Source organism: Pseudophryne corroboree, chromosome 5, assembly GCF_028390025.1.
Source record: "Pseudophryne corroboree isolate aPseCor3 chromosome 5, aPseCor3.hap2, whole genome shotgun sequence".
Classification (NCBI taxonomy): domain Eukaryota; kingdom Metazoa; phylum Chordata; class Amphibia; order Anura; family Myobatrachidae; genus Pseudophryne; species Pseudophryne corroboree.
This window is the reverse complement of record NC_086448.1, coordinates 78557327-78581525: the sequence shown is the minus strand read 5'-3', so window position 1 is coordinate 78581525 and position 24199 is coordinate 78557327. Positions and strand designations below refer to the sequence as shown.

The 24199-nt window shown below is 47.5% G+C and overlaps 1 protein-coding gene across 2 annotated transcripts in view; it reads right to left on the bottom strand.

Moving 5' to 3' along the window:
• LOC134927227 (probable acyl-CoA dehydrogenase 6) overlaps positions 1-22873 on the bottom strand; it is a 222066-nt gene extending 199193 nt beyond the window's left edge. Inside the window, exons 1-2 of one of the 2 annotated variants that reach the window (XM_063921394.1) lie at positions 22790-22873; positions 22420-22615 (exon numbers count right to left, since the gene is read on the bottom strand). In XM_063921394.1, coding sequence (XP_063777464.1) covers positions 22420-22584 — 165 coding nt within the window. In that variant the 5' untranslated portion in view covers positions 22585-22615; positions 22790-22873. Of the gene's footprint in view, positions 1-22419; positions 22616-22783 lie in introns of both variants that reach the window. The other variant, XM_063921395.1, reaches the window with a different exon arrangement.
• Positions 22874-24199: the final 1326 nt, after the last annotated feature.

Below are 24199 nucleotides of genomic sequence, written 5' to 3'. Positions count from 1 at the left end.
TGTGGTTAGGGTATGTGTGTGGGTGGTGGTTACAGGTCAGCAGAGCAATAATGCAAGGGGGATATTTGATGTTCTGCTGTGGCACCACTCCCCAGCAGAGAGGCAAGGACCTTCCCCCCAGCTGAAATTACACAAACAACATGCACTGAAGGATATGACAAAGTATTTTTGTGTTTTTATCCCGCAACCCGACAATTGCAATTTGGCCATGGTTATGTGCACAAGAATCTATGTATAAATCAGCATTGGTCTGTCCTGCTTATGACATGCGCAGTGCAAGCCGGTGAAGGTGACGCAGGTGTGACAACCCCTCCAATGACTTCCCCAATGCAACGTTGGGACAGACCACCCCGAGAGGAGGTCCTCTCTACCGGGAACAGGGGGTACATAAAGTGGGACAGGGGAGGGCTGAGGTGACTATTTACTAATATATAAATATAATTTCAACATTTATAAGAACATCAGTGCTTTCAAATGTTTCATTCAATAACGTAATCACAGACAACTTAGTAATAGCTTACAATATTCCTATATAGCTATCTCACTATTCCTATCTCTATTCAAACAAGTACACACTAGAAGATTTCCAAACTTTTTGGTTGGAACGAAAATCTAGTAATGTGTGGGAGCAAATGACGATCAACAATTTGCTCTCAAAAGCTGGAAAATGGACAATGATTGTTGTATGGATAAACTGGTTAATTCAAATAGATTTAACAAATTTGTATGAACATCCATTTTTTGTTCCAACCAGGAAGATTGGACTGATAATCTTATAGTGTGTATACAGCTTTACACCTTTATTATGAACAGTGTCCAGGGGGCAAACTGTCGCTTCCCAGCAGGTGTTGACCTCAAAATGTAAAACTGTACTAATATTTGGTGCAAATCCCGGTAAATTTTGCACTTAATATTAGTGCCACTTTAAATTTTGTGGGCCAAATCTGCAGCTTTACAAAAGACCCAGTTACTTTGATAAATAGGCCTGTAACTAAGGGGTCTATTCATGAAGCAGTGAAAAGTGTGGAGAAGTGAGCCAGTGGAGAAGTTGCCCGTGGCAACCAATCAGTGTTGAGGTAACAGTTATAAAGTGTATTCTATAAAATTATACGTAGCAGCTGATTGGTTGCCATGTGCAACTTCTCCATTGGCTTAATTCTCTATATTTATCACTGCTTTATGAATAGACCCCTATGTACTAAGCCTTGAAGAGCGATAAAGTGGGCGGAGATAAAGTACCAGCCAATCAGCTTCTACCTGCCATGTTACAGGCTGTGTTTGAAAAATGACAGGTGCTGGCAGGTTGGTACTTTACCTTTTTTCCCTTTATCACTCTCCAAGGCAGAGGTGTAGCTAGGTGCCATGGTGCCCGGAGCAAGGGTATGTTTCAGCGCCCCCTCCCCTGTACTGAATTGGAGGCCTGACCAACATGTGATGGCATGTTATATTTGAAAAGAAAAAATATAAAAAAAATTGTAAATTGGTCACAGGGCCGGTTCTAGACCTCGCAGAGCTCAGGGTGAAAGTTTCCCCTGGGCAAGTCCCCCCCCCATAAAGTATAAAACAGAGACAGTGCGTCCCCAGACTTGCAAAAGATACATAGATAATGCAGATAAAGGTGCTGCAGCAGCTGGGGCATAGTGAGATGCTGCATCATCAATGTAGAGAGAGATGCTATAGCAGCCAGGTCAGAGAGAGGTGCTGCAACAGCCGGGGCAGAAAGAGGTCTGCAGCAGCCAAAGCAGAGAGAGGTGCTGCAGCATCCGGGGCAGAGAGAGTTTCTGCAGCATCCGGGTCAGAGAGAGGTGCCGCAGCATCCGGGTCAGAGAGAGGTGCCGCAGCATCCGGGTCAGAGAGAGGTGCCGCAGCATCCGGGTCAGAGAGAGGTGCTGCAACAGCCGGGGCAGAAAGAGGTCTGCAGCAGCCAAAGCAGAGAGAGCTGCTGCAGCATCCGGGACAGAGAGAGGTGCCGCAGCATCCGGGGCAGAGAGAGGTGCCGCAGCATCCGGGGCAGAGAGAGGTGCCGCAGCATCCGGGGCAGAGAGAGGTGCCGCAGCATCCGGGGCAGAGAGAGGTGCCGCAGCATCCGGGGCAGAGAGAGGTGCCGCAGCATCCGGGTCAGAGAGAGGTGCCGCAGCATCCGGGTCAGAGAGAGGTGCCGCAGCATCCGGGTCAGAGAGAGGTGCCGCAGCATCCGGGGCAGAGAGAGGTGCCGCAACAGCCGGGGCAGAAAGAGGTCTGCAGCAGCCAAAGCAGAGAGAGGTGCCGCAGCATCCGGGTCAGAGAGAGGTGCCGCAGCATCCGGGTCAGAGAGAGGTGCCGCAGCATCCGGGTCAGAGAGAGGTGCCGCAGCATCCGGGTCAGAGAGAGGTGCCGCAGCATCCGGGTCAGAGAGAGGTGCTGCAGCAGTGAAGGCTGCAGGACAAAAGTAACCCGGCTGCACAGCTACAAGCAGACAGTGAGACATGTAAAAAGGGTGGGCAGAGCTACGGCATGTGCTGGATGTCAGTGTCTCCTGCTGTCACCACTGGCCTGACCTGTTCCCACCTAGTCTCTGAGTCCGAGTCAGTGTGCGCCCCATCTGCGCCCTCTAACTTTTTTCGCGCCCGGAGCTCGTGCTCTACTGGAGCCACCCTCGCTACAACCCTGCTCCAAGGCTTAGTACATAGACACCTAAGTGTGTAACTCGGGTTACAAAAAGGTTGCCCCATTATGAATGATGACACAGTGGACACCTTAGTGAATGCATACCTTTCACTTTTTACTTAGCACTACCAATGCATTGTGCACACGCCTGGCCTAGTCTTATTACTATTACTGGAAACAACCTGTCGTATGTAGTGTTTAAAGTGTAGCCATCATGCAGCCTTCAGAAATGTGCATAACCAGTAACGTAATATACACTTAGGTGTATATTTACTAAATGTCAATTTTCATCAATCTCAATTCCGTGGAAATCGATCTAAATCGATACTGTGTTTCAGGGGCTAAAACACACATTTACTAACAGATTTATTTTTTTAATAAATGTGTTTTAGCTCTTGAGACACAACATCGATTTTTAGATAAATTTCCACCGATTTTAAATACAAAATGAAAATGTACCTTATTAGCATACACTGTTATTGTGAAAATCAGCTCTCTGCTGTGCTCCCTGCAATTTCCAACATGAACGATGAGGGCCATCCTACGGGGCCCATATTTTAAATTTCGAATTTAAGTTCTTACCACTTCCTGCAGGCTAACCATGCCACAAAAAATGCTACAGTATGTTAATAATATACACTGATTCTCCATCTAAAGGGCCCAATACATTACCGATATATCGCTGCAATGTCCTGATCCTCAATGGCTGGGTTGGGTAATTGAAAATATTAAATAAAATATCTTGATTCCCGGATCCCGACCGAAAACAGTTGATTGTCAAATAAGGGATTTTTAAAATTAAGAATTTCCCAGATTCCCAGACGGATCGCCAATCATCGATGGCCGTGGATTCCGGTTGGGTCAAGGAATTAGGGGTTAGATGTATGTGGGTCTTTAGATTATATTTGCATGTATCCCTTGAATGAGGAAAAAAGTAATGAAAGCCATGAAAATTAACACTTTTATTTCTGCCTTCCAAATTAATTTTGTGTGTGTTCTATCGTTAATGTACAAAGTACAGAAAAAACAGTAGCGTGAAAGCTACAGTACCACACCGCTACATTTTGGGGTCTATTTACTAAGCCTTAGATCAGGGGTGGGGAACCTCAGGCCCGCGGGCCGTATGAGGCCCGCAAAGCCACTTGATCCGGCCCGGCAAGGCTCACCTAACCGAGGGAGAGGCCGGGCACCCGCTGTTATTATGTTACCAGCCGGGCGCCCAACTCCTTCTCATCAGCAGCAGCCGGAGGCAGGAGCTCACTCCTGAGCTCCGGCTTCCGGCTATGGCAGTGTGCGTCGCTATGGGAGAGACGTCATAACGTCCCTCCCATAGTTCTGAGGAGCGAGCAGCCAGGCGGACGGTAGCAGTCCGGAAGCAGAAGCGGGGCTGGTGAGTATTGTGTTGTTTTTTTTTTCTTTTAATGTGTGTGTGTGTGTGTGTGTGTGTGTGTGTGTGTGTGTGTGTGTGTGAGCGGCGCTACTAGGGGGCATAACTATAAGGTTGCATACTTAATGGGGCATAACAACTGACTGGGGGCATATCTACTGGGGGTATATCTACTGGGGCATATCTACGGGGGGGCATAACTACTGACTGGGGGCATAACTACTGGAGGCATATCTACTCGGGGCAGGCTAATTCTTAAGTTGATCATTTTTGTATGGCCCCCGAAGGATTTTATAAATATCCAAATGGCCCTTGGTAGAAAAAAGGTTCCCCACCCCTGCCTAGATGCAGATAAAGTGACAGCCATTCAGCTCATAACTGTCATTTTTCAAACCCAGTCTGTGACATGGTAGTTAGATTCTGATTGGCTGGTACTTTATCTTCAGCTACGGATTAGTAAATAGACCCCTAAGCTCCAAAGAAGGCCCCTTAATCTATCTGGAGCCCGGAGGGCTGCTCAATGCAAATGTAAAAAGAAAAAAAAATATTGGACAACTAGCAAAATCTGCATTTGCTGTAATAAGCAAAACCAGTGTTAGTGGCTGTCCATCATAAACCATGTGGGCAATCAGAAGCTCAACTGTGCACCACCACGTGATCGAACCCAAGGATGACAGGTAGGTGCAATTTACTTCATTTCATTTTTTTCTCCAAATCACTAACAAACTTTTGGCCTCAGGGTGCCGTGAAAGTTTGGGAACCACTGTCACAGAGAAAGGTTTGTCTGTATAAAAAAGAAACACCTCTTTAAAAAAACATGCTACAGTTACATACAAATTAGAAAATCTAAGCAAGGCTCTTTTATTTTTATCACTATTAAAACACATCCTGCACCTTGTATAAGACAAAAGGAAAATGACAACTCTAAGAGGCAACTAGATTGATGAAGCGAATTACACATTTATATAACAGGAAATAAAAACATGTCCTGTATAAAATTGTTAATGCATTATAAATATACTCAGTCACTGGAGAGACAGTGGAATGCAGTGAGAGTAGAGATGGCCATCGGTGAATAGAGTGAGAGTAGAGATAGCCATCGGTATGTTCGCCATTGATAGTTGCCATCGATGGTCACCAACCATGCTATGGGATACCATTGATGGTTTCACTCATCGATGGTCATAACTGTTATTTCAGAGAATGACCCGCAGGCCAATCACAGCCCGGGGGCAGGGCTATTATTCGAGTCCTGGCAACTTGCAAACACAAATAAATAAATATTTATGATGGGCCATCGATGGAGGGAAACCAACTGGTTCTCTCCCATTGATGGCAAAAGCATTCGACATCGGCCATAAACAATCAATGATTAGGAATCATCGGTGGTCGATGGCCATTCCTAAGTGAGAGAGAAGAGAGTGATAGAAGGGGAATTTGGCCAGACAGAAGGGGAGAGAGAGAGAGATGGGGAGGTTGCAGAGAAGGAAGGGGGGGGCGGCAGAGAGAGGGACAGGGATGAGTATTAATGTTATGCCTAGCTCTTCATCTCCTGAACTCGGGCTATAACAAATGCATTTTTGTACCAAAGCATGGGCCTTATTCAGACTTAATCACAGCAGCATATTTGTTAGCTAATGGGCAAAACCATGTGCACTGCAGGGGAGGCAGATATAGCGTGCAGAGAGTTAGATTTGGGTGGGGTGTGTTCAAACTGAAATCTAAATTGCAGTGTCAAAATAAAGCAGCCAGTATTTACCCTGCACAGAAACAAAATAACCCACCCAAATCTAACTCTCTCTGCATATGTTATATCGGCCCCCCCTGCACTGCACATGGGGGCGGGGGGTCATTCAGAGTTGATCGCTCGCTAGCAGTTTTTTTTAGCAGCCGTGCAAACGCATAGTCGCCGCCCACGGGGGGAGCGTATATTTGCTTTGCAGGAGTGGGAACGCCTGTGCAGCAGAGCGCCTGCAAACACATTTTGTGCAAAACAAGACCAGCCCTGTAGTTACTTATCCTGTGCGATGATTGCTGCGACGAGTGACACGGTAATGACGTCAGATACCCGCCCAGCAAACGCCCGGCCACGCCTGTGTTTTTCCAAACACTACCAGAAAACGGTCAGTTGACACCCAGAAACGCCCTCTTCCTGTCAATCTCCTTGCGTTCAGCTATGCGATTGGAATCGTCGCTAGAACCAGTGCAAAACCACAATGGACTTCGTACCTGTACGACGTGCGTGCGCATTGCGGTGGATGCGCAGATTAGCCATTTTTCCACTGATCACTACGCAGCGAACAACGGCAGCTAGCGATCAACTCGGAATGACCCCCATGGGGCCTTAATCAGAGTTGATCGCAGCAGCAAATTTGTTAGCAGTTGGGCAAAACCAAGTGCACTGCAGGGTGGGCAGATGTAACATGTGCAGAGAGAGTTAGATTTGGGTGGGGTGTGTTCAAACCGAAATCTAAATTGCAGTGTAAAAATAAAGCAGCCAGTATTTACCCTGCACAGAAACAATATAACACACCCAAATCTAACTCTCTCTGCACACGTTATATCTGCCCCCCTGCAGTGCACATGGTTTTGCCCATTTGCTAAAAAAAAAGATTTTAAACCTACCGGTAAATCTTTTTCTCCTAGTCCGTAGAGGATGCTGGGGACTCCGTAAGGACCATGGGGTATAGACGGGCTCCGCAGGAGACATGGGAACTATAAAAAGAACTTTAGAATGGGTGTGCACTGGCTCCTCCCTCTATGCCCCTCCTCCAAACCTCAGTTAGAGAAACTGTGCCCAGAGGAGACGGACAGTACGAGGAAAGGATTTTTGTTAATCTAAGGGTGAGATTCATACCAGCCCACACCATTCACACCGTATAACATGGAATATACGAACCAGTTAGCAGTATGAAACAAAACAGCATCAGCCCGAGACTGATCAAAACTGTAACATAACCCTTATGTAAGCAAAAACTATATACAAGTCTTGCAGAAGATAGTCCGCACTGGGACGGGCACCCAGCATCCTCTACGGACTAGGAGAAAAAGATTTACCGGTAGGTTTAAAATCTTATTTTCTCTTACGTCCTAGAGGATGCTGGGGACTCCATAAGGACCATGGGGATTATACCAAAGCTCCAGACCGGGCGGGAGAGTGCGGATGACTCTGCAGTACCGATTGAGCAAACAGTAGGTCCTCATCAGCCAGGGTATCAAACTTGTAGAACTTTGCAAAAGTGTTTGACCCTGACCAAGTCGCCGCTCGGCAAAGCTGTAATGCCGAGACGCCTCGGGCAGCCGCCCAAGAAGAGCCCACCTTCCTAGTGGAATGGGCCTTAACCGAATTTGGTAACTGCAATTCAGCCGTAGAATGAGCCTGCTGAATCGTGTTACAGATCCAGCGAGCAATAGTCTGCTTAGAAGCAGGAGCGCCAACCTTGTTGGCTGCATACAGGACAAACAGTGCCTCTGTTTTCCTAACCCGAGCCGTCCTGGCTACATAAATTTTTAAGGCCCTGTCTACATCAAGGGACTTGGAATCCTCCAAGACCCCTGTAGCCACAGGCACCACAATAGGTTGATTCATATGAAACGATGAAACCACCTTAGGCAAAAATTGAGGACGAGTCCGCAATTCTGCTCTATCCACATGGAAAATCAGATAGGGGCTTTTGTGAGACAAAGCCGCCAATTCAGACACCCGCCTTGCAGATGCCAAGGACAACAACATGACCACCTTTCAAGTGAGAAATTTTAATTCCACCATTTGAAGAGGCTCAAACCAGTGAGATTTCAGGAACTGTAACACCACGTTAAGGTCCCATGGTGCCACTGGAGGCACAAAAGAAGGCTGGATGTGTAGCACTCCCTTTACAAAAGTCTGGACTTCTGGGAGAGAAGCCAATTCCTTCTGAAAGAAAATCGATAGGGCCGAAATCTGTACCTTAATGGAGCCTAATTTTAGGCCCATATCCACTCCTGTCTGTAGAAAGTGGAGAAAACGGCCCAGATGGAAAACTTCCGCAGGAGCATTCTTGGCTTCACACCAAGATACATACTTTCTCCAGATACGGTGATAATGCTTCGCCGTCACCTCCTTCCTAGCCCTTATCAGAGTAGGGATGACTTCTTCCGGAATGCCTTTACCAGCTAGGATTCGGCGTTCAACCGCCATGCCGTCAAACGTAACCGCAATAAGTCTTGGAACAGACAGGGCCCCTGTTGCAACAGGTCCTCTCTGAGAGGAAGAGGCCACGGATCTTCTGTGAGCATTTCCTGAAGCTCTGAATACCAGGCCCTGCGAGGCCAATCTGGAACAATGAGTATTGTTTGCACTCTTTTTCGTCTTAGGATTCACAGTATTTTTGAGATGAGTGGAAGAGGAGGGAACACATAGACCGACTGAAACACCCACGGTGTCACCAGGGCGTCCACTGCTACTGCCTTAGGTCCCGTGATCTGGCACAATACCTCCGAAGCTTCTTGTTGAGGCGTGACGCCATCATGTCTATTTGAGGAAGTCCCCAAAGACTTGTTATCTCTGCAAAAACTTCTTGATGAAGTACCCACTCTCCTGGATGGAGATCGTGTCTGCTGAGGAAGTCTGCTTCCCAGTTGTCCACTCCCGGAATGAATACCGCTGACAGAGCGCTTACGTGATTTTCTGCCCAGCGCAGAATCCTGATGGCTTCCGCCATTGCCACTCTGCTCCTTGTCCCGCCTTGGCGGTTTACATGAGCCACAGCTGTGACGTTGTCTGATTGAATCAGAACCGGTAGGTCGCGAAGAAGATTTTCCGCTTGTCGAAGGCCGTTGTATATGGCCCTTAATTCCAGTATGTTGATGTGTAGACAAGCCTCTTGGCTTAACCATAGTCCCTGAAAATTCCTTCCCTGTGTGACTCCTCCCCATCCTCGGAGGCTCGCGTCCGTGGTCACCAGAACCCAGTCTTGAATGCCGAACCTGCGACCCTCTAGAAGGTGAGCACTCTGCAGCCACCACAGGAGAGACACCCTGGCCCTGGGGGACAGGGTTATTTTCTGATGTATTTGAAGATGGGACCCAGACCACTTGTCCAGAAGGTCCCACTGAAAAGTCCTTGCATGAAACCTGCCAAAGGGGATGGTCTCGTAGGTCGCCACCATTTTCCCCAGTACTCGAGTGCATTGATGTACTGACACTCTCGTCGGTTTTAACAGGTCTCTGACCATGTTCTGGAGTTCCCGGGCTTTTCCCATCGGGAGAAAAACCCTCTTTTGTTCTGTGTCCAGAATCATGCCTAAGAACGACAGCCGAGTCGTAGGAACCAACTGTGACTTTGGTAGATTTAGAATCCAGCCATGTTGTTGCAGCACTCTCAGAGAGAGCGACACGCTTTTCTGCAACTGTTCCTTTGATCTCGCTTTTATCAGAAGATCGTTCAAGTACGGGATAATTGTGACTCCTTGCCTGCGCAGGAGCACCATCATTTCCGCCATTACCTTGGTGAAAACCCTCGGGCCGTGGAAAGCCCAAGCGGCAACGTCTGAAACTGGTAATGACAGTCCTGTACAGCGAATCTCAGGTATGCCTGATGAGGAGGATATATGGGAACGTGAAGGTATGCATCCTTTATGTCTAGTGACACCATAAAATCCCCCCCTTCCAGGCTTGAGATAACCGCCCTGAGCGATTCCATCTTGAACTTGAACCTTCTTAAGTACAGGTTTAAGGATTTTAAGTTTAGAATGGGTCTGACCGAGCCATCCGGTTTCGGGACCACAAACAGGGTTGAATAGTACCCCTTTCCCTGTTGATTTAGGGGAACCTTGATAATCACTTGCTGTTGACACAGCTTTTGAATTGCAGCTAAAACTATCTCCCTCTCTGGGGGAGAAGCTGGTAAAGCCGATTTGAAGAATCGGCGAGGAGGCACATCTTCGAATTCCAGCTTGTAGCCTTGGGATATAATTTCCATCACCCAAGGATCCACGTCCGACTGAACCCAGACGTGGCTGAAAAGTCGAAGCCGTGCCCCCACCGGCGCGGACTCCCTCAGTGGAGCCCCAGCGTCATGCAATGGATTTAGTAGAAGCCGGGGAGGACTTCTGCTCCTGGGAACTAGCCGTAGCAGGCATTCTTTTCCCTTTCCCTTTACCTCTGACGAGGAAGGAAGATCCCCGACCTCTTCTGGACTTATGCGACCGAAAGAACTGCATTTGATACTGTGGTGTTTTCTTTTGCTGTGGGGGAACATAAGGCAAAAAGGTAGATTTACCCGCGGCAGCTGTGGAAATCAGGTCCGTGAGACCATCCCCAAATAAAACTTCACCCTTGTAAGGCAAAACTTCCATATGCCTTTTTGAGTCGGCATCACCCGTCCATTGGCGGGTCCACAGCGCTCGCCTAGCAGAAATGGCCATGGCGTTGGCTCTCGATCCTAGCAGCCCAACGTCTCTCTGAGCGTCTCACATATATAAGACTGCGCCTTTAATGTGACCTAAGCTCAATAAAATGGTATCCCTATCTAGGGTATCAATGTCAGCTGACAAGTTATCTGTCCATGCTGCTACTGCGCTACATACCCATGCCGATGCTATCGCCGGCCTGAGTAAAGCCCCCGTATGTGTATATATTGATTTTAAAGTCGTTTCCTGTCTGCGATCAGCAGGATCGTTGAGGGCTGCCGTGTCTGGAGACGGTAGCGCCACCTTCTTGGATAAGCGCGTTAAAGCCTTGTCCACATTTGGGAGAGGACTCCCACCGTACTCTGTCCTGTGCAGGGAAAGGATACACCATAAGAATTCTTTTGGGAATCTGCAGTTTCTTGTCTGGAGTTTCCCAAGCCTTTTCAAATAACGCATTCAGCTCATGAGGTGGGGGAAAGGTTACCTCAGGCTTCTTTTCCTTAAACATGTGTACCTTCGTGTCAGGGACAGAGGGGTCATCTGTGATATGCAAAACATCTTTTATTGCAATAATCATATAATGAATGCTTTTGGCCACCCTTGGGTGTAACCTCGTATCATCGTAGTCGACACTGGTGTCAGAATCCGTGTCGGTATCAGTGTCTGTTATTTGGGATAGGGGACGTTTTCGGAGACCCTGAAGGGCCCTGTGACACCGTCAAAGCCGTTGATTGACTCCCTGCATTATCCCTGGACTCTGCTTTGTCTAATCTCTTATGTAACAAAGTCACATTTGCATTTAAAACATTCCACATGTCCAACCAATCAGGTGTCGGCGTTGCAGACGGAGACACCACAATCATCTGCTCCACCTCCTCCTTAGATGAGCCTTCCGCTTCAGACATGCCAACACACGTGTACCGACACCCCCACACATACAGGGATATATTTATATGGAGACAGTTCCCCAATAAGGCCCTTTGGAGAGACAGAGAGAGAGTATGCCAGCACACACCCAGCGCCAACTGACACTGGAACAAAATTCCCAGATAACAGCGCTTTTATGATTATCTGTATATACCTATACACTCACTGCGCCTTACAAGTGCCCCCCCTCCCCCTCTTTTTTGCCCTGTGTCACCGTGTTCAGCAGGGGAGAGTTCGGGGAGCCAGCTTCTCTGCATGTGCTGTGGAGAAAAATGGCGCTGGTTAGTGCTGTGGGATCAAGCTCCGCCCCCTCAGCGGCGGGCTTCGGTCCCGCTCAATTTGTTTAATACTGGCGGGATATTTAATATATATTGCCACCTCAGCTTATATATGCCTTTTAGCCAGTCCTAGAGGTCTTTTATTGCTGCCCAGGGCGCCCCCCCTGCGTCCTGCACCCATCCGTGCCTGCAGTGTGTGTTGTGTGTGGGAGCAATGGCGCGCAGCGTTACCTCAGAGAAGATCTGAAGTCTTCTGTCGCCTTTGAAGTCTTCTTTCTTCTTATACTCACCCGGCTTCTATCTTCCGGCTCTGCGAGGAGGACGGCGGCGCGGCTCCGCGACGAACGGCGAGGGTGAGACCTGCATTCCGACCCTCTGGAGCTAATGGTGTCCAGTAGCCTAAGAAGCTGAGCCTAGCATTTAAGTAGGTCTGCTTCTCTCTCCTCAGTCCCACGACGCAGGGAGTCTGTTGCCAGCAGTGCTCCCTGAAAATAAAAAACCTAACAAAATTCTTTTTCAGAGAAACTCAGGAGAGCTCCCCTGTAATGCACCCAGTCTCCTCTGGGCACAGGATCTAACTGAGGTCTGGAGGAGGGGCATAGAGGGAGGAGCCAGTGCACACCCATTCTACAGTTCTTTATAGTGCCCATGTCTCCTGCGGAGCCCGTCTATACCCCATGGTCCTTACGGAGTCCCCAGCATCCTCTAGGACGTAAGAGAAAATTTGCTGCTGCGATCAGGTCTGAATTAGGCCCATGTCTATTGTTTGAAGCTCTTAGCACCCTACAGCTTATCATCTGCCAGCTAAGCTTTGCATCTCAATTTTGTAATAATAAGTGCTGTGGCAAGCTGTATACATTATGTGCAGTGATTTATATACATGGGGAAGAGCATTATCCTGCCAACTTCCTCTGCAGAGAAACTCAGGATGTGCCAATGAAAGTGATAAGAATGGCAAAAAATGTCCCCAAATCACTTAGAGACTTCAAAGCTACAGATTATACGCTGGAGTCTCAGTCCACGTTTACCCTAACCAGCGCTTCTAAATAGACAGCGGCTACAGCATTGCCTACCCTAGCAAATATTTTGGGGGTCACTAACTAATATATTGCCACGATCAGAGTACACAAAGGGTCATTAATGGAAGTGGAAAAAGAAATTTAAGTTCAAAATGCAGAGATAAAATGAGTACTTATTTCATTTAATGGCATGACACACGCATTAAGTGCCTGGGGCTGATACGCATGCAATCTGAATGCGGATGCATCACATGGTTTATATCAAACTGCGCCTATGTCGCAGGCTGCTTACGCATCTTAATGTACTTAAGAGCGATTGTCATTTGTCCACATCTTGGTTGTGTCTCACTTGCGGCTGGATGTTACTGTGTGGCAATGGCGCGTCTGCATGTAGAATAAACTGGGAATAAAGCTGCGCCCTATTCCGGGATTTACGTATGCCGAGTTCCACCCTATTTCGGTCGGATCTCCTGTACCGGGGACGGGTTTGGCGTGACAGCGGATGACAGTGATGTTGGCTCCCCTTGTGAGCAGAGGTGGGGGGGGGGGGCGTTTTATAGAAGAGTCCGATTCAAAATAAAAGCGAATGTTTGCATGGGACTTCTGATCGCATCTGGAACTGCGCCCGCATTATTGGAACATTTCTAAAATAAGATTTTACTTACCGATAAATCTATTTCTCGGAGTCCGTAGTGGATGCTGGGGTTCCTGAAAGGACCATGGGGAACAGCGGCTCCGCAGGAGACAGGGCACAAAAAGCAAAGCTCTTTCCGATCAGGTGGTGTGCACTGGCTCCTCCCCCCATGACCCTCCTCCAGACTCCAGCCAGGTACCGTGCCCGGACGAGCGTACACAATAAGGGAGGATTTTGAATCCCGGGTAAGACTCATACCAGCCACACCAATCACACCGTACAACTTGTGATCTAAACCCAGTTAACAGTATGATAACAGCGGAGCCTCTGAAAGATGGCTTCCTTCAACAATAACCCGAATTAGTTAACAATAACTATGTACAATTTATGCAGATAATCCGCACTTGGGATGGGCGCCCAGCATCCACTACGGACTCCGAGAAATAGATTTATCGGTAAGTAAAATCTTATTTTCTCTATCGTCCTAGTGGATGCTGGGGTTCCTGAAAGGACCATGGGGATTATACCAAAGCTCCCAAACGGGCGGGAGAGTGCGGATGACTCTGCAGCACCGAATGAGAGAACTCCAGGTCCTCCTTAGCCAGAGTATCAAATTTGTAAAATTTTACAAACGTGTTCTCCCCTGACCACGTAGCTGCTCGGCAAAGTTGTAATGCCGAGACCCCTCGGGCAGCCGCCCAAGATGAGCCCACCTTCCTTGTGGAGTGGGCCTTTACAGATTTAGGCTGTGGCAGGCCTGCCACAGAATGTGCAAGTTGGATTGTGCTACAGATCCAACGAGCAATCGTCTGCTTAGACGCAGGAGCACCCATCTTGTTGGGTGCATACAATATAAACAACGAGTCAGATTTTCTGACTCCAGCTGTTCTTGCAATATATATTTTTAACGCTCTAACAACGTCCAGTAACTTGGAGTCCTCCAAGTCACTTGTAGCCGCAGGCACTACAATAGGCTGGTTCAGATGAAATGCTGACACCACCTTAGGGAGAAAATGCGGACGAGTCCGCAGTTCTGCCCTGTCCGAATGGAAAATCAGATATGGGCTTTTGTAAGATAAAGCTGCCAATTCTGACACTCTCCTGGCAGAAGCCAGGGCTAGAAGCATGGTCACTTTCCAAGTGAGATACTTCAAATCCACCTTATTTAGTGGTTCAAACCAATGAGATTTTAGAAAATCCAAAACTACATTGAGATCCCACGGTGCCACGGGAGGCACCACAGGGGGCTGTATATGCAGCACACCCTTAACAAAGGTCTGGACTTCAGGGACTGAAGCCAATTCTTTTTGAAAGAAAATCGACAGGGCCGAAATTTGAACCTTAATAGATCCCAATTTGAGACCCATAGACAATCCTGATTGCAGGAAATGTAGGAATCGACCCAGTTGAAATTCCTCCGTCGGAGCACTCCGATCTTCGCACCACGCAACATATTTTCGCCAAATTCGGTGATAATGTTGCACGGTTACTTCTTTCCTTGCTTTAATCAAAGTAGGAATGACTTCTTCCGGCATGCCTTTTTCCATTAGGATCCGGCGTTCAACCGCCATGCCGTCAAACGCAGCCGCGGTAAGTCTTGAAACAGACAGGGACCCTGCTGAAGCAAGTCCCTCCTTAGAGGTAGAGGCCACGGATCTTCCGTGATCATCTCTTGAAGTTCCGGGTACCAAGTCCTTCTTGGCCAATCCGGAACCACTAGTATCGTTCTTACGCCTCTTTGCCGTATAATTCTCAATACTTTTGGTATGAGAGGCAGAGGAGGAAACACATACACCGACTGGTACACCCAAGGCGTTACCAGCGCGTCCACAGCTATTGCCTGCGGATCTCTTGACCTGGCGCAATACCTGTCCAGTTTTTTGTTGAGGCGAGACGCCATCATGTCCACCATTGGTCTTTCCCAACGGGTTACCAGCATGTGGAAGACTTCTGGATGAAGTCCCCACTCTCCCGGGTGAAGATCGTGTCTGCTGAGGAAGTCTGCTTCCCAGTTGTCCACTCCCGGGATGAACACTGCTGACAGTGCTATCACATGATTCTCTGCCCAGCGAAGAATCCTTGCAGCTTCTGCCATTGCACTCCTGCTTCTTGTGCCGCCCTGTCTGTTCACATGGGCGACTGCCGTGATGTTGTCCGACTGGATCAACACCGGTTTTCCCTGAAGCAGAGGTTCTGCCTGGCTTAGAGCATTGTATATCGCTCTTAGTTCCAGAATGTTTATGTGAAGAGACGTTTCCAGGCTTGTCCATACTCCCTGGAAGTTTCTTCCTTGTGTGACTGCTCCCCAGCCTCTCAGGCTGGCGTCCGTGGTCACCAGGATCCAATCCTGTATGCCGAATCTGCGGCCCTCCAATAGATGAGGACTCTGCAACCACCACAGAAGAGACACCCTTGTCCTTGGAGACAGGGTTATCCGAAGGTGCATCTGAAGATGCGACCCTGACCATTTGTCCAACAGATCCCTTTGGAAAATTCTTGCGTGGAATCTGCCGAATGGAATTGCTTCGTAAGAAGCCACCATTTTTCCCAGGACTCTTGTGCATTGATGTACAGACACCTTTCCTGGTTTTAGGAGGTTCCTGACAAGCTCGGATAACTCCTTGGCTTTTTCCTCCGGGAGAAAAACCTTTTTCTGAACCGTGTCCAGAATCATCCCTAGGAACAGCAGACGAGTTGTCGGTATTAACTGGGATTTTGGAATATTCAGAATCCACCCGTGCTGTTTTAGCACTTCTTGAGACAGTGCTAATCCCATCTCTAGCTGTTCCCTGGACCTCGCCCTTATTAGGAGATCGTCCAAGTATGGGATAATTAATACGCCTTTCTTCGAAGAAGAATCATCATCTCGGCCATTACCTTTGTAAAGATCCGAGGTGCCGTGGACAATCCGAACGGCAGCGTCTGAAACTGATAGTGACAGTTTTGTACAACGAACCTGAGGTACCCCTGGTGTGAGGGGTAAATTGGAACGTGGAGATACGCATCCTTGATGTCCAAGGATACCATAAAGTCCCCCTCTTCCAGGTTCGCTATCACTGCTCTGAGTGACTCCATTTTGAACTTGAACTTCTTTATGTACAGGTTCAAGGACTTCAGATTTAGAATAGGCCTTACCGAGCCATCCGGCTTCGGTACCACAAAAAGAGTGGAATAATACCCCTTCCCTTGTTGTAGAAGAGGTACCTTGACTATCACCTGCTGAGAGTACAGCTTGTGAATGGCTTCCAAAACCGTCTCCCTTTCGGGGGGGGACGTTGGTAACGCAGACTTCAGGAAACGGCGAGGTGGATCTGTCTCTAATTCCAACCTGTACCCTTGAGATATTATCTGCAGGATCCAGGGATCTACCTGCGAGTGAGCCCACTGCGCGCTGTAATTTTTTAGACGACCGCCCACCGTCCCCGAGTCCGCTTGAGAAGCCCCAGCGTCATGCTGAGGCTTTTGTAGAAGCCGGGGAGGGCTTCTGTTCCTGGGAAGGAGCTGCGTGTTGCTGTCTCTTCCCTCTACCTTTGCCTCGTGGCAGATATGAATAGCCCTTTGCTCTCTTATTTTTAAAGGAACGAAAGGGCTGCGGTTGAAAAGTCGGTGGCTTTTTCTGTTGGGGAGTGACTTGAGGTAGAAAGGTGGATTTCCCGGCTGTAGCCGTGGCCACCAAATCTGATAGACCGACTCCAAATAACTCCTCCCCTTTATACGGCAAAACTTCCATATGCCGTTTTGAATCCGCATCGCCTGTCCACTGTCGCGTCCATAAAGCTCTTCTGGCCGAAATGGACATAGCACTTACCCGTGATGCCAGTGTGCAGATATCCCTCTGTGCATCACGCATATAAAGAAATGCATCCTTTATTTGTTCTAACGACAGTAAAATATTGTCCCTGTCCAGGGTATCAATATTTTCAATCAGGGACTCTGACCAAACTACCCCAGCACTGCCCATCCAGGCAGTCGCTACAGCTGGTCGTAGTATAACACCTGCATGTGTGTATATACTTTTCTGGATATTTTCCATCCTCCTATCTGATGGATCTTTAAGTGCGGCCGTCTCAGGAGAGGGTAACGCCACTTGTTTAGATAAGCGTGTTAGCGCCTTGTCCACCCTAGGAGGTGTTTCCCAGCGCTCCCTAACCTCTGGCGGGAAAGGGTATAATGCCAATAATTTCTTTGAAATTATCAGCTTTTTATCAGGGGCAACCCACGCTTCATTACACACGTCATTTAATTCTTCTGATTCAGGAAAAACTATAGGTAGTTTTTTCATACCCCACATAATACCCTGTTTAGTGGTACCTGTAGTATCAGCTAAATGTAACGCCTCCTTCATTGCCAAAATCATATAACGTGTGGCCCTACTGGAAAATACGGTTGATTCGTCACCGTCACCACTGGAGTCATCGCCTGTGTCTGGGTCTGTGTCGACCGACTGAGGCAAAGGGCGTTTCACAGCCCCTGACGGTGTTTGAGTCGCCTGGACAGGCACTAATTGATTGTCCGGCCGCCTCATGTCGTCAAACGACTGCTTTAGCGTGTTGACACTATCCCGTAGTTCCATAAATAAAGGCATCCATTCTGGTGTCGACTCCCTAGGGGGTGACATCCTCATATTTGGCAATTGCTCCGCCTCCACACCAATATCGTCCTCATACATGTCGACACACACGTACCGACACACAGCAGACACACAGGGAATGCTCCTAACGAAGACAGGACCCACTAGCCCTTTGGGGAGACAGAGGGAGAGTTTGCCAGCACACCAAAAGCGCTATATATATATCAGGGATAGCCTTATAATAAGTGCTCCCTTATAGCTGCTTTGTTATATCAAATATCGCCATAAATGTGCCCCCCCCTCTCTGTTTTACCCTGTTTCTGTAGTGCAGTGCAGGGGAGAGACTTGGGAGCCGTCCTGACCAGCGGAGCTGTGAGAGGAAATGGCGCCGTGTGCTGAGGAGATAGGCCCCGCCCCTTTTCTGGCGGGCTCGTCTCCCGCTATTTAGAAACATTAGGCAGGGGTTAAATATCTCCATATAGCCTCTAGGGCTATATGTGAGGTATTTTTAGCCATTATAGGTAATCATTTGCCTCCCAGGGCGCCCCCCTCCCAGCGCCCTGCACCCTCAGTGACTGCCGTGTGAAGTGTGCTGAGAGGAAAATGGCGCACAGCTGCAGTGCTGTGCGCTACCTTTTGAAGACTGCAGGAGTCTTCAGCCGCCGATTCTGGACCTCTTCTGATTTCAGCATCTGCAAGGGGGCCGGCGGCGTGGCTCCGGTGACCATCCAGGCTGTACCTGTGATCGTCCCTCTGGAGCTTGATGTCCAGTAGCCAAGAAGCCAATCCATCCTGCACGCAGGTGAGTTGACTCCTTCTCCCCTCAGTCCCTCGCTGCAGTGATCCTGTTGCCAGCAGGCATCACTGTAAAATAAAAAACCTAGCTAAACTTTTTCTAAGCAGCTCTTTAGGAGAGCCACCTAGATTGCACCCTTCTCGGCCGGGCACAAAAATCTAACTGGAGTCTGGAGGAGGGTCATGGGGGGAGGAGCCAGTGCACACCACCTGATCGGAAAGAGCTTTGCTTTTTGTGCCCTGTCTCCTGCGGAGCCGCTGTTCCCCATGGTCCTTTCAGGAACCCCAGCATCCACTAGGACGATAGAGAAAGCAATAAATACTAAAATATATGCTACAGTATAATATTAATTCATGAATAAACACAGTAGTGTATGCAAAACTGTTTATAAGCAAAACAGGCATCAGGGATTTGCTGTGACCTTGGACGCCATAACAGCATCACTGATGCTTGCTGCGTCACCTACAGTGTCCGCGGAAGCTGTACCCACTGACACTTGCGCGTACTGCGTGTTACGCCCATGCGCAGAAAATGTTCTGGATTAAAAATCATTCCTAACCCCCTTTAATCCGGATAAAGCAAAATAGTCCTGATTAAAAGAGGTTCCAGATCATCGGTTGCCGGAAAATCGGTGGTGTACCTGTAGTAGAGTGGGGATTACCCATGGTGTGACGTGTGGCCATAGACCTTGGGTGAGGTCTTCTGTTACGCAGTTTCTACCTCATTCGCGTCGAAGGCTCCAAAAGGAGCAAGAACTTCCATGAGAAATTTTTATTTCCATTTTCTTATGTTATAATAAATCATTTTATTTATACAACGCTTTTCTCCAGCAGGACTCAAAGTCCCTTTACAGACATAAAAGTACACAGTATTTCAGAGTACTGCAAGTAGAAAGCCACAGAGACAAAATAAAGCCAACCTAGAGCGCTCAATAAGCATAACACAGGGTTTGTGCAGTCATTTTGGCTAAAAAGTTCCACGGGTTATATATTCCACCCAGGTGAGACAGCCATCTTGGGCGCACTACGTAGGATTACCCTGGGCGGAATAGGTTACCCCTAGAAGAGATAACACAAAAATAGTTGGTTGCGGCATCCTAACATTAGGAGGAGAGTCCCAAGAAATCCGTCAGCTCCATGTATTTTTATTCCCATGCACGAGCGGACCAGGCGAGGCGGCCATTTCGGGCGCACTAGAAAAGGTTACACTTTGGGAGATAAGCTGTACACATGGGAAAACTGACACCTGTCTAATATGATATACCCTTTATGAATAGGCCAACATCCTGGCCAGAGGCAGCCATCCACAATTAGGGCAATGGTGGGAATTGAACCTATGACCTCAGTGCAATGAGGCAGTAATGCTAACCAGTACACCATCCGTGCTGCCCTAAGATGATTACAATGAATGGTATCCTGTCTCTAGGTTGACCACACTTAGGGCGACAATCATTAGGTCGACAAGGTCACTAGGTCGATATGAGTTTTTCACAATTTTTTCCAGTCTTTGAACTTTTTCATGCTTTACGATCCACGTGGACTACAATTGAGAATGGTAACCTATGCCGAGCGCAGCGGGACTGGAGCGAAGCACCTTGCCCGAAACATGGCAAGCGAAGCGAGCCATGCGAGGGGACACGGTGCACTAATTTGGGTTCCTGGTCACCCTACGGAGAAAACTACACCAACTTTAAAAAAAAACTAAAAACTCATGTCGATCTTCTGTCATGTCAACCTTGCACACAACAGCCTAATACTTGTGTCGACCTATTTTGGGTGTCGACTTAGTTACTGTCAACCGATAGTGGTCGACCTAGACACTGTCGACCTAAGTGTGTTCGACCCCATGACCCACACCCCAATGAATAACTATACTGGGTGTACTGCAATAAATAATATTATTATTATAATTATTACTTCTACTATTATTATACAAACAGGATTACAATTATTCTGAAATAATGTCTTAGGGGAATATTTACTAAGCAGTGATAAGAGCGGAGAAGTGAGCCAGTGGAGAAGTTGCCCATGGCAACCAATCAGTACTGAAGTATTATCTATAATTTGCATACTATAAAATTATACAGAGCTGCTGATTGGTTGATGGGGCAACTCCTCCACTGGCTCACTTCTCCGCTCTTATCACTGCTTAGTAAATGTCCCCCATATACACAGTCTACATTATATACATAAATTTAGTCAAGTGATTTGCTTCCTTGATTTTTATTTTGAACCTGTAGATATCTACATGGAGTGAAGAGGAGAAGGACCCGGCAGGCTGTGGATGTTTAGCTCTGATGGTTTTGTCAGCATGCACTGCCACAAACGGATATGCTGGCTCTTGTAGTACTACAAGCACCAGCATACACAAACACTTTAAGGAATCTAATGCAGGCTAGGATTAATAGTTCAACATGGATAAATGCAAAACCTTAGGGAATACAGCCTGACTGGCCAGGCCTGGTTGACCACTGACCATCGAGATTCAAACTCATTGATGGTCTATGCCTGATATAAAATACTTTGGCCATCAATGGGGGAGAATCAAATGGTCTCCCGCCATCGATGGTAGAGAACCATCCGATGGCTTTTTTTTGTTCGGCCCCGACACCCACACAGCCCTGCCCCAAGGCTGTGATTGGCCAGCGGGCCAATCATTGACAGAACAGGAATGACCATCGAAACCATAGTTTGTTTCCATCGATGACCCCCACAGGTTCACCATCAATGGAGAGCACACCGATGGCCATTCCTAGGTTGACCTATGGTAGGGGAACCCCTATGCTGGTGAATTAAATAGGATCCATCCCCAATCGGTGCATGCTCGCACACGCATGGTCTACCAACAGAGCATGCGCAGTAACACAGCCAGCCCCTGAAGCCAAAAAGTAACGTGACCAGTTTACATTCACACATCTCAGGATTGGGCCCCTGTCCCTGCATGTTTTTTTTACTACATTTTGACATACCTATACATACCCTCCAACATTTTACACATATGGCCCCCATTTATCAAGCCAGAGAGAGTGATAAATTGCACGGTGATAAAGTACCAGCCAATCAGATCTAACTGCCATGTTACAGACTGTGTTTGAAAAATGTGAGTTATGAACTCATTGGTTGGTACTTTATCGCCGTGGTATTTAGTGCTCTACAAGGCTTGATAAATCTGGGCAAAAAAATCGGTACAAATTCAAAAAAGTGGCGTGACCACACCCCTTTTCCAATACTTTCCATGGAAGTTTGGAGAGCCAAAAATCGGTACAGTCCATAAAAAAAAGGTACTGTACCTGCCAAAAAAGTACAGTTGAAGGGTATGCCTATATTTGTTATTGCCGCAATAAAACATTTATAGTAATGACTCAAGAGTGGAGATACAAAGCTAACAAATCACTTCTCCCACAGATCACATACCCTCCAGCTGTACCTTTTTGTTATGGTCTGTACCGATTTTTGCCTCTCCATACTTCCATTGAAATTATAAGAAAATGGGCGTGGCCCTTACCCATGATCACGCCCCCTTTTCAAATTTGTACTTCTTTTTATGTGTAAAATGCTGGAGGGTATGAGAGCAGCGTTATCACACTAGTTACATGCTTTCTATAGTTATTCACATTATTTACACACTGCAGACTTTCTACTATCCCACACTTGTGATGCAAACAAAAAATATATCAGTTGCAAATATAAAGTTGCTAAATGAAATGCATGAGCCAAGTACACCCAGTGCATCCACAGTCAGGTTTGTAATATTGTGCATAGCTGCCATTGTACCTTTCTCAGGGACTCCCTGATTGCATTGTGCTCCGGGGTGTACAGTGCACTTCCAGCATCAGGGGTGGAAGGATGGCTGGCACAGGCTGTCAGGGATAAGAGCCTGCACTGGGATCCACGCCTGATGCTTCTGAGAACGTGTTGGGAGCACAGCCTGATAGCCATAGCTGCAGAGATCTGTCCCCAGGACTCTGACCTGCAATGTGACACACAAGGACACAATGTAACCAGATATAAGACAGGCAGCCAATCTCCCCTCAGGCTCACATAATAGTAAATACAAAGTACACAGGTTATCATTGCTAAGTACTCGGTGTCAGGGGGAAAATGCAACATAAAGTCACATTACTGATTGCATGCTTACACTCACTGCAAACTTCTGTAGTGTGCCCCACTTCCGGGATGACCAGGGTCACATGATAGAGTGACGTCCCCAGTTCAGCTTGTCTGTGTTACACTTACTGCTGGTAGTGTATACAGTGCTGTGCTGCTGGTCTTTGTAGTAGTCAGTCCTCTGCAGCCTTGTAGCAGAGCTAAATACATTTTGTTGGCTTAACATTTCGTATTCACTAGGAATAGAGACAGATATACAGTATATCATGTCAGCTTCACATAGCTTTTGCAAAACGACAAGTCTTTGCATGCCCTGCATATATAGCACATACAGCATGTGTTAATATATGTGTGATCACTACTATTAAATGGGATTCTGCTGTCCAGTATTAAGCTAGGTGCACACCTTAATGATAAGAGGAATGATCTAGAGAACATTTCATTTAATATACACTACACAGTTATATCATCCCTGTGTGAGTGATGTATATCTGGAGGTGATATTAATATTCCATGCAGTTTTCAAGGTGATGTCTGTACAGGCCTGGACTGGCCCACAGGGGTAAGGGGAATCCACCGGTGGGCCCCCACTACTTGGGGACCCACCTCATGCTGTAAGGATCAGGTTCCAGACTGTGCACTTGAATTATACATTATACATATGTTATGTTATACAGGACTATGGTTTATTTTCTACAGTGCATTGCTGTCATTAATCTGGTACATTATCATGCATTCAGCAGCTGAATTTACTGTATATATTTATGAAGGGGCTCAGACGTTGCACTCTCTAATGGTTAGTCAAACCAATGAGGTGGCAAGCCACACCCCCTCTGCAGACTGACCACACCCCTAACATGGGCCCATACTACTGCATTCCCCCGGGGGGCCCTATATGCCCCAGTCCGACACTGTGTCTGTACATGCTGCATTTGCTACACAGCATTAATTAGTCAGGACCGTTGAAGGTCATGCGGCACTACTGATAGTGGGTTTGCGAACGACCGACGGCCCTGTGTGCTGCATGCAATAATTGGACCAACCAGTGGAGAATTGGCTGATTGCACAGTGTGTACCTAGCACCAGTCTTATTTAAGGAAGTGTCCTGGATTCCTCATTACAGGCCACATCAGGCAGAATAACAGTGCCTCTGTCTGTTTCTCCTCAGGAAACCACAGAGGTCATGGTTTATGGTGGGAAGGTTCAGCAGGATGCACAGAAAGGGGTGTCTGCTCCCTAGACACCACCACACTCCAGATGTTACCTCACAAAGATTGCTGATGGTGGGGGTTATAGTCCAGACTTCCTTATGTGAATGTCCCATGTACCCCTGACTCTTGCATCTTTGTCCTTTCATAATGTGTTTCCAATTTAATGCTTCCATTTGTGCATCTCCAAGAAAGGGGATTTAATACTGCTAAATATACAATTTTACTAAGACGGCAAT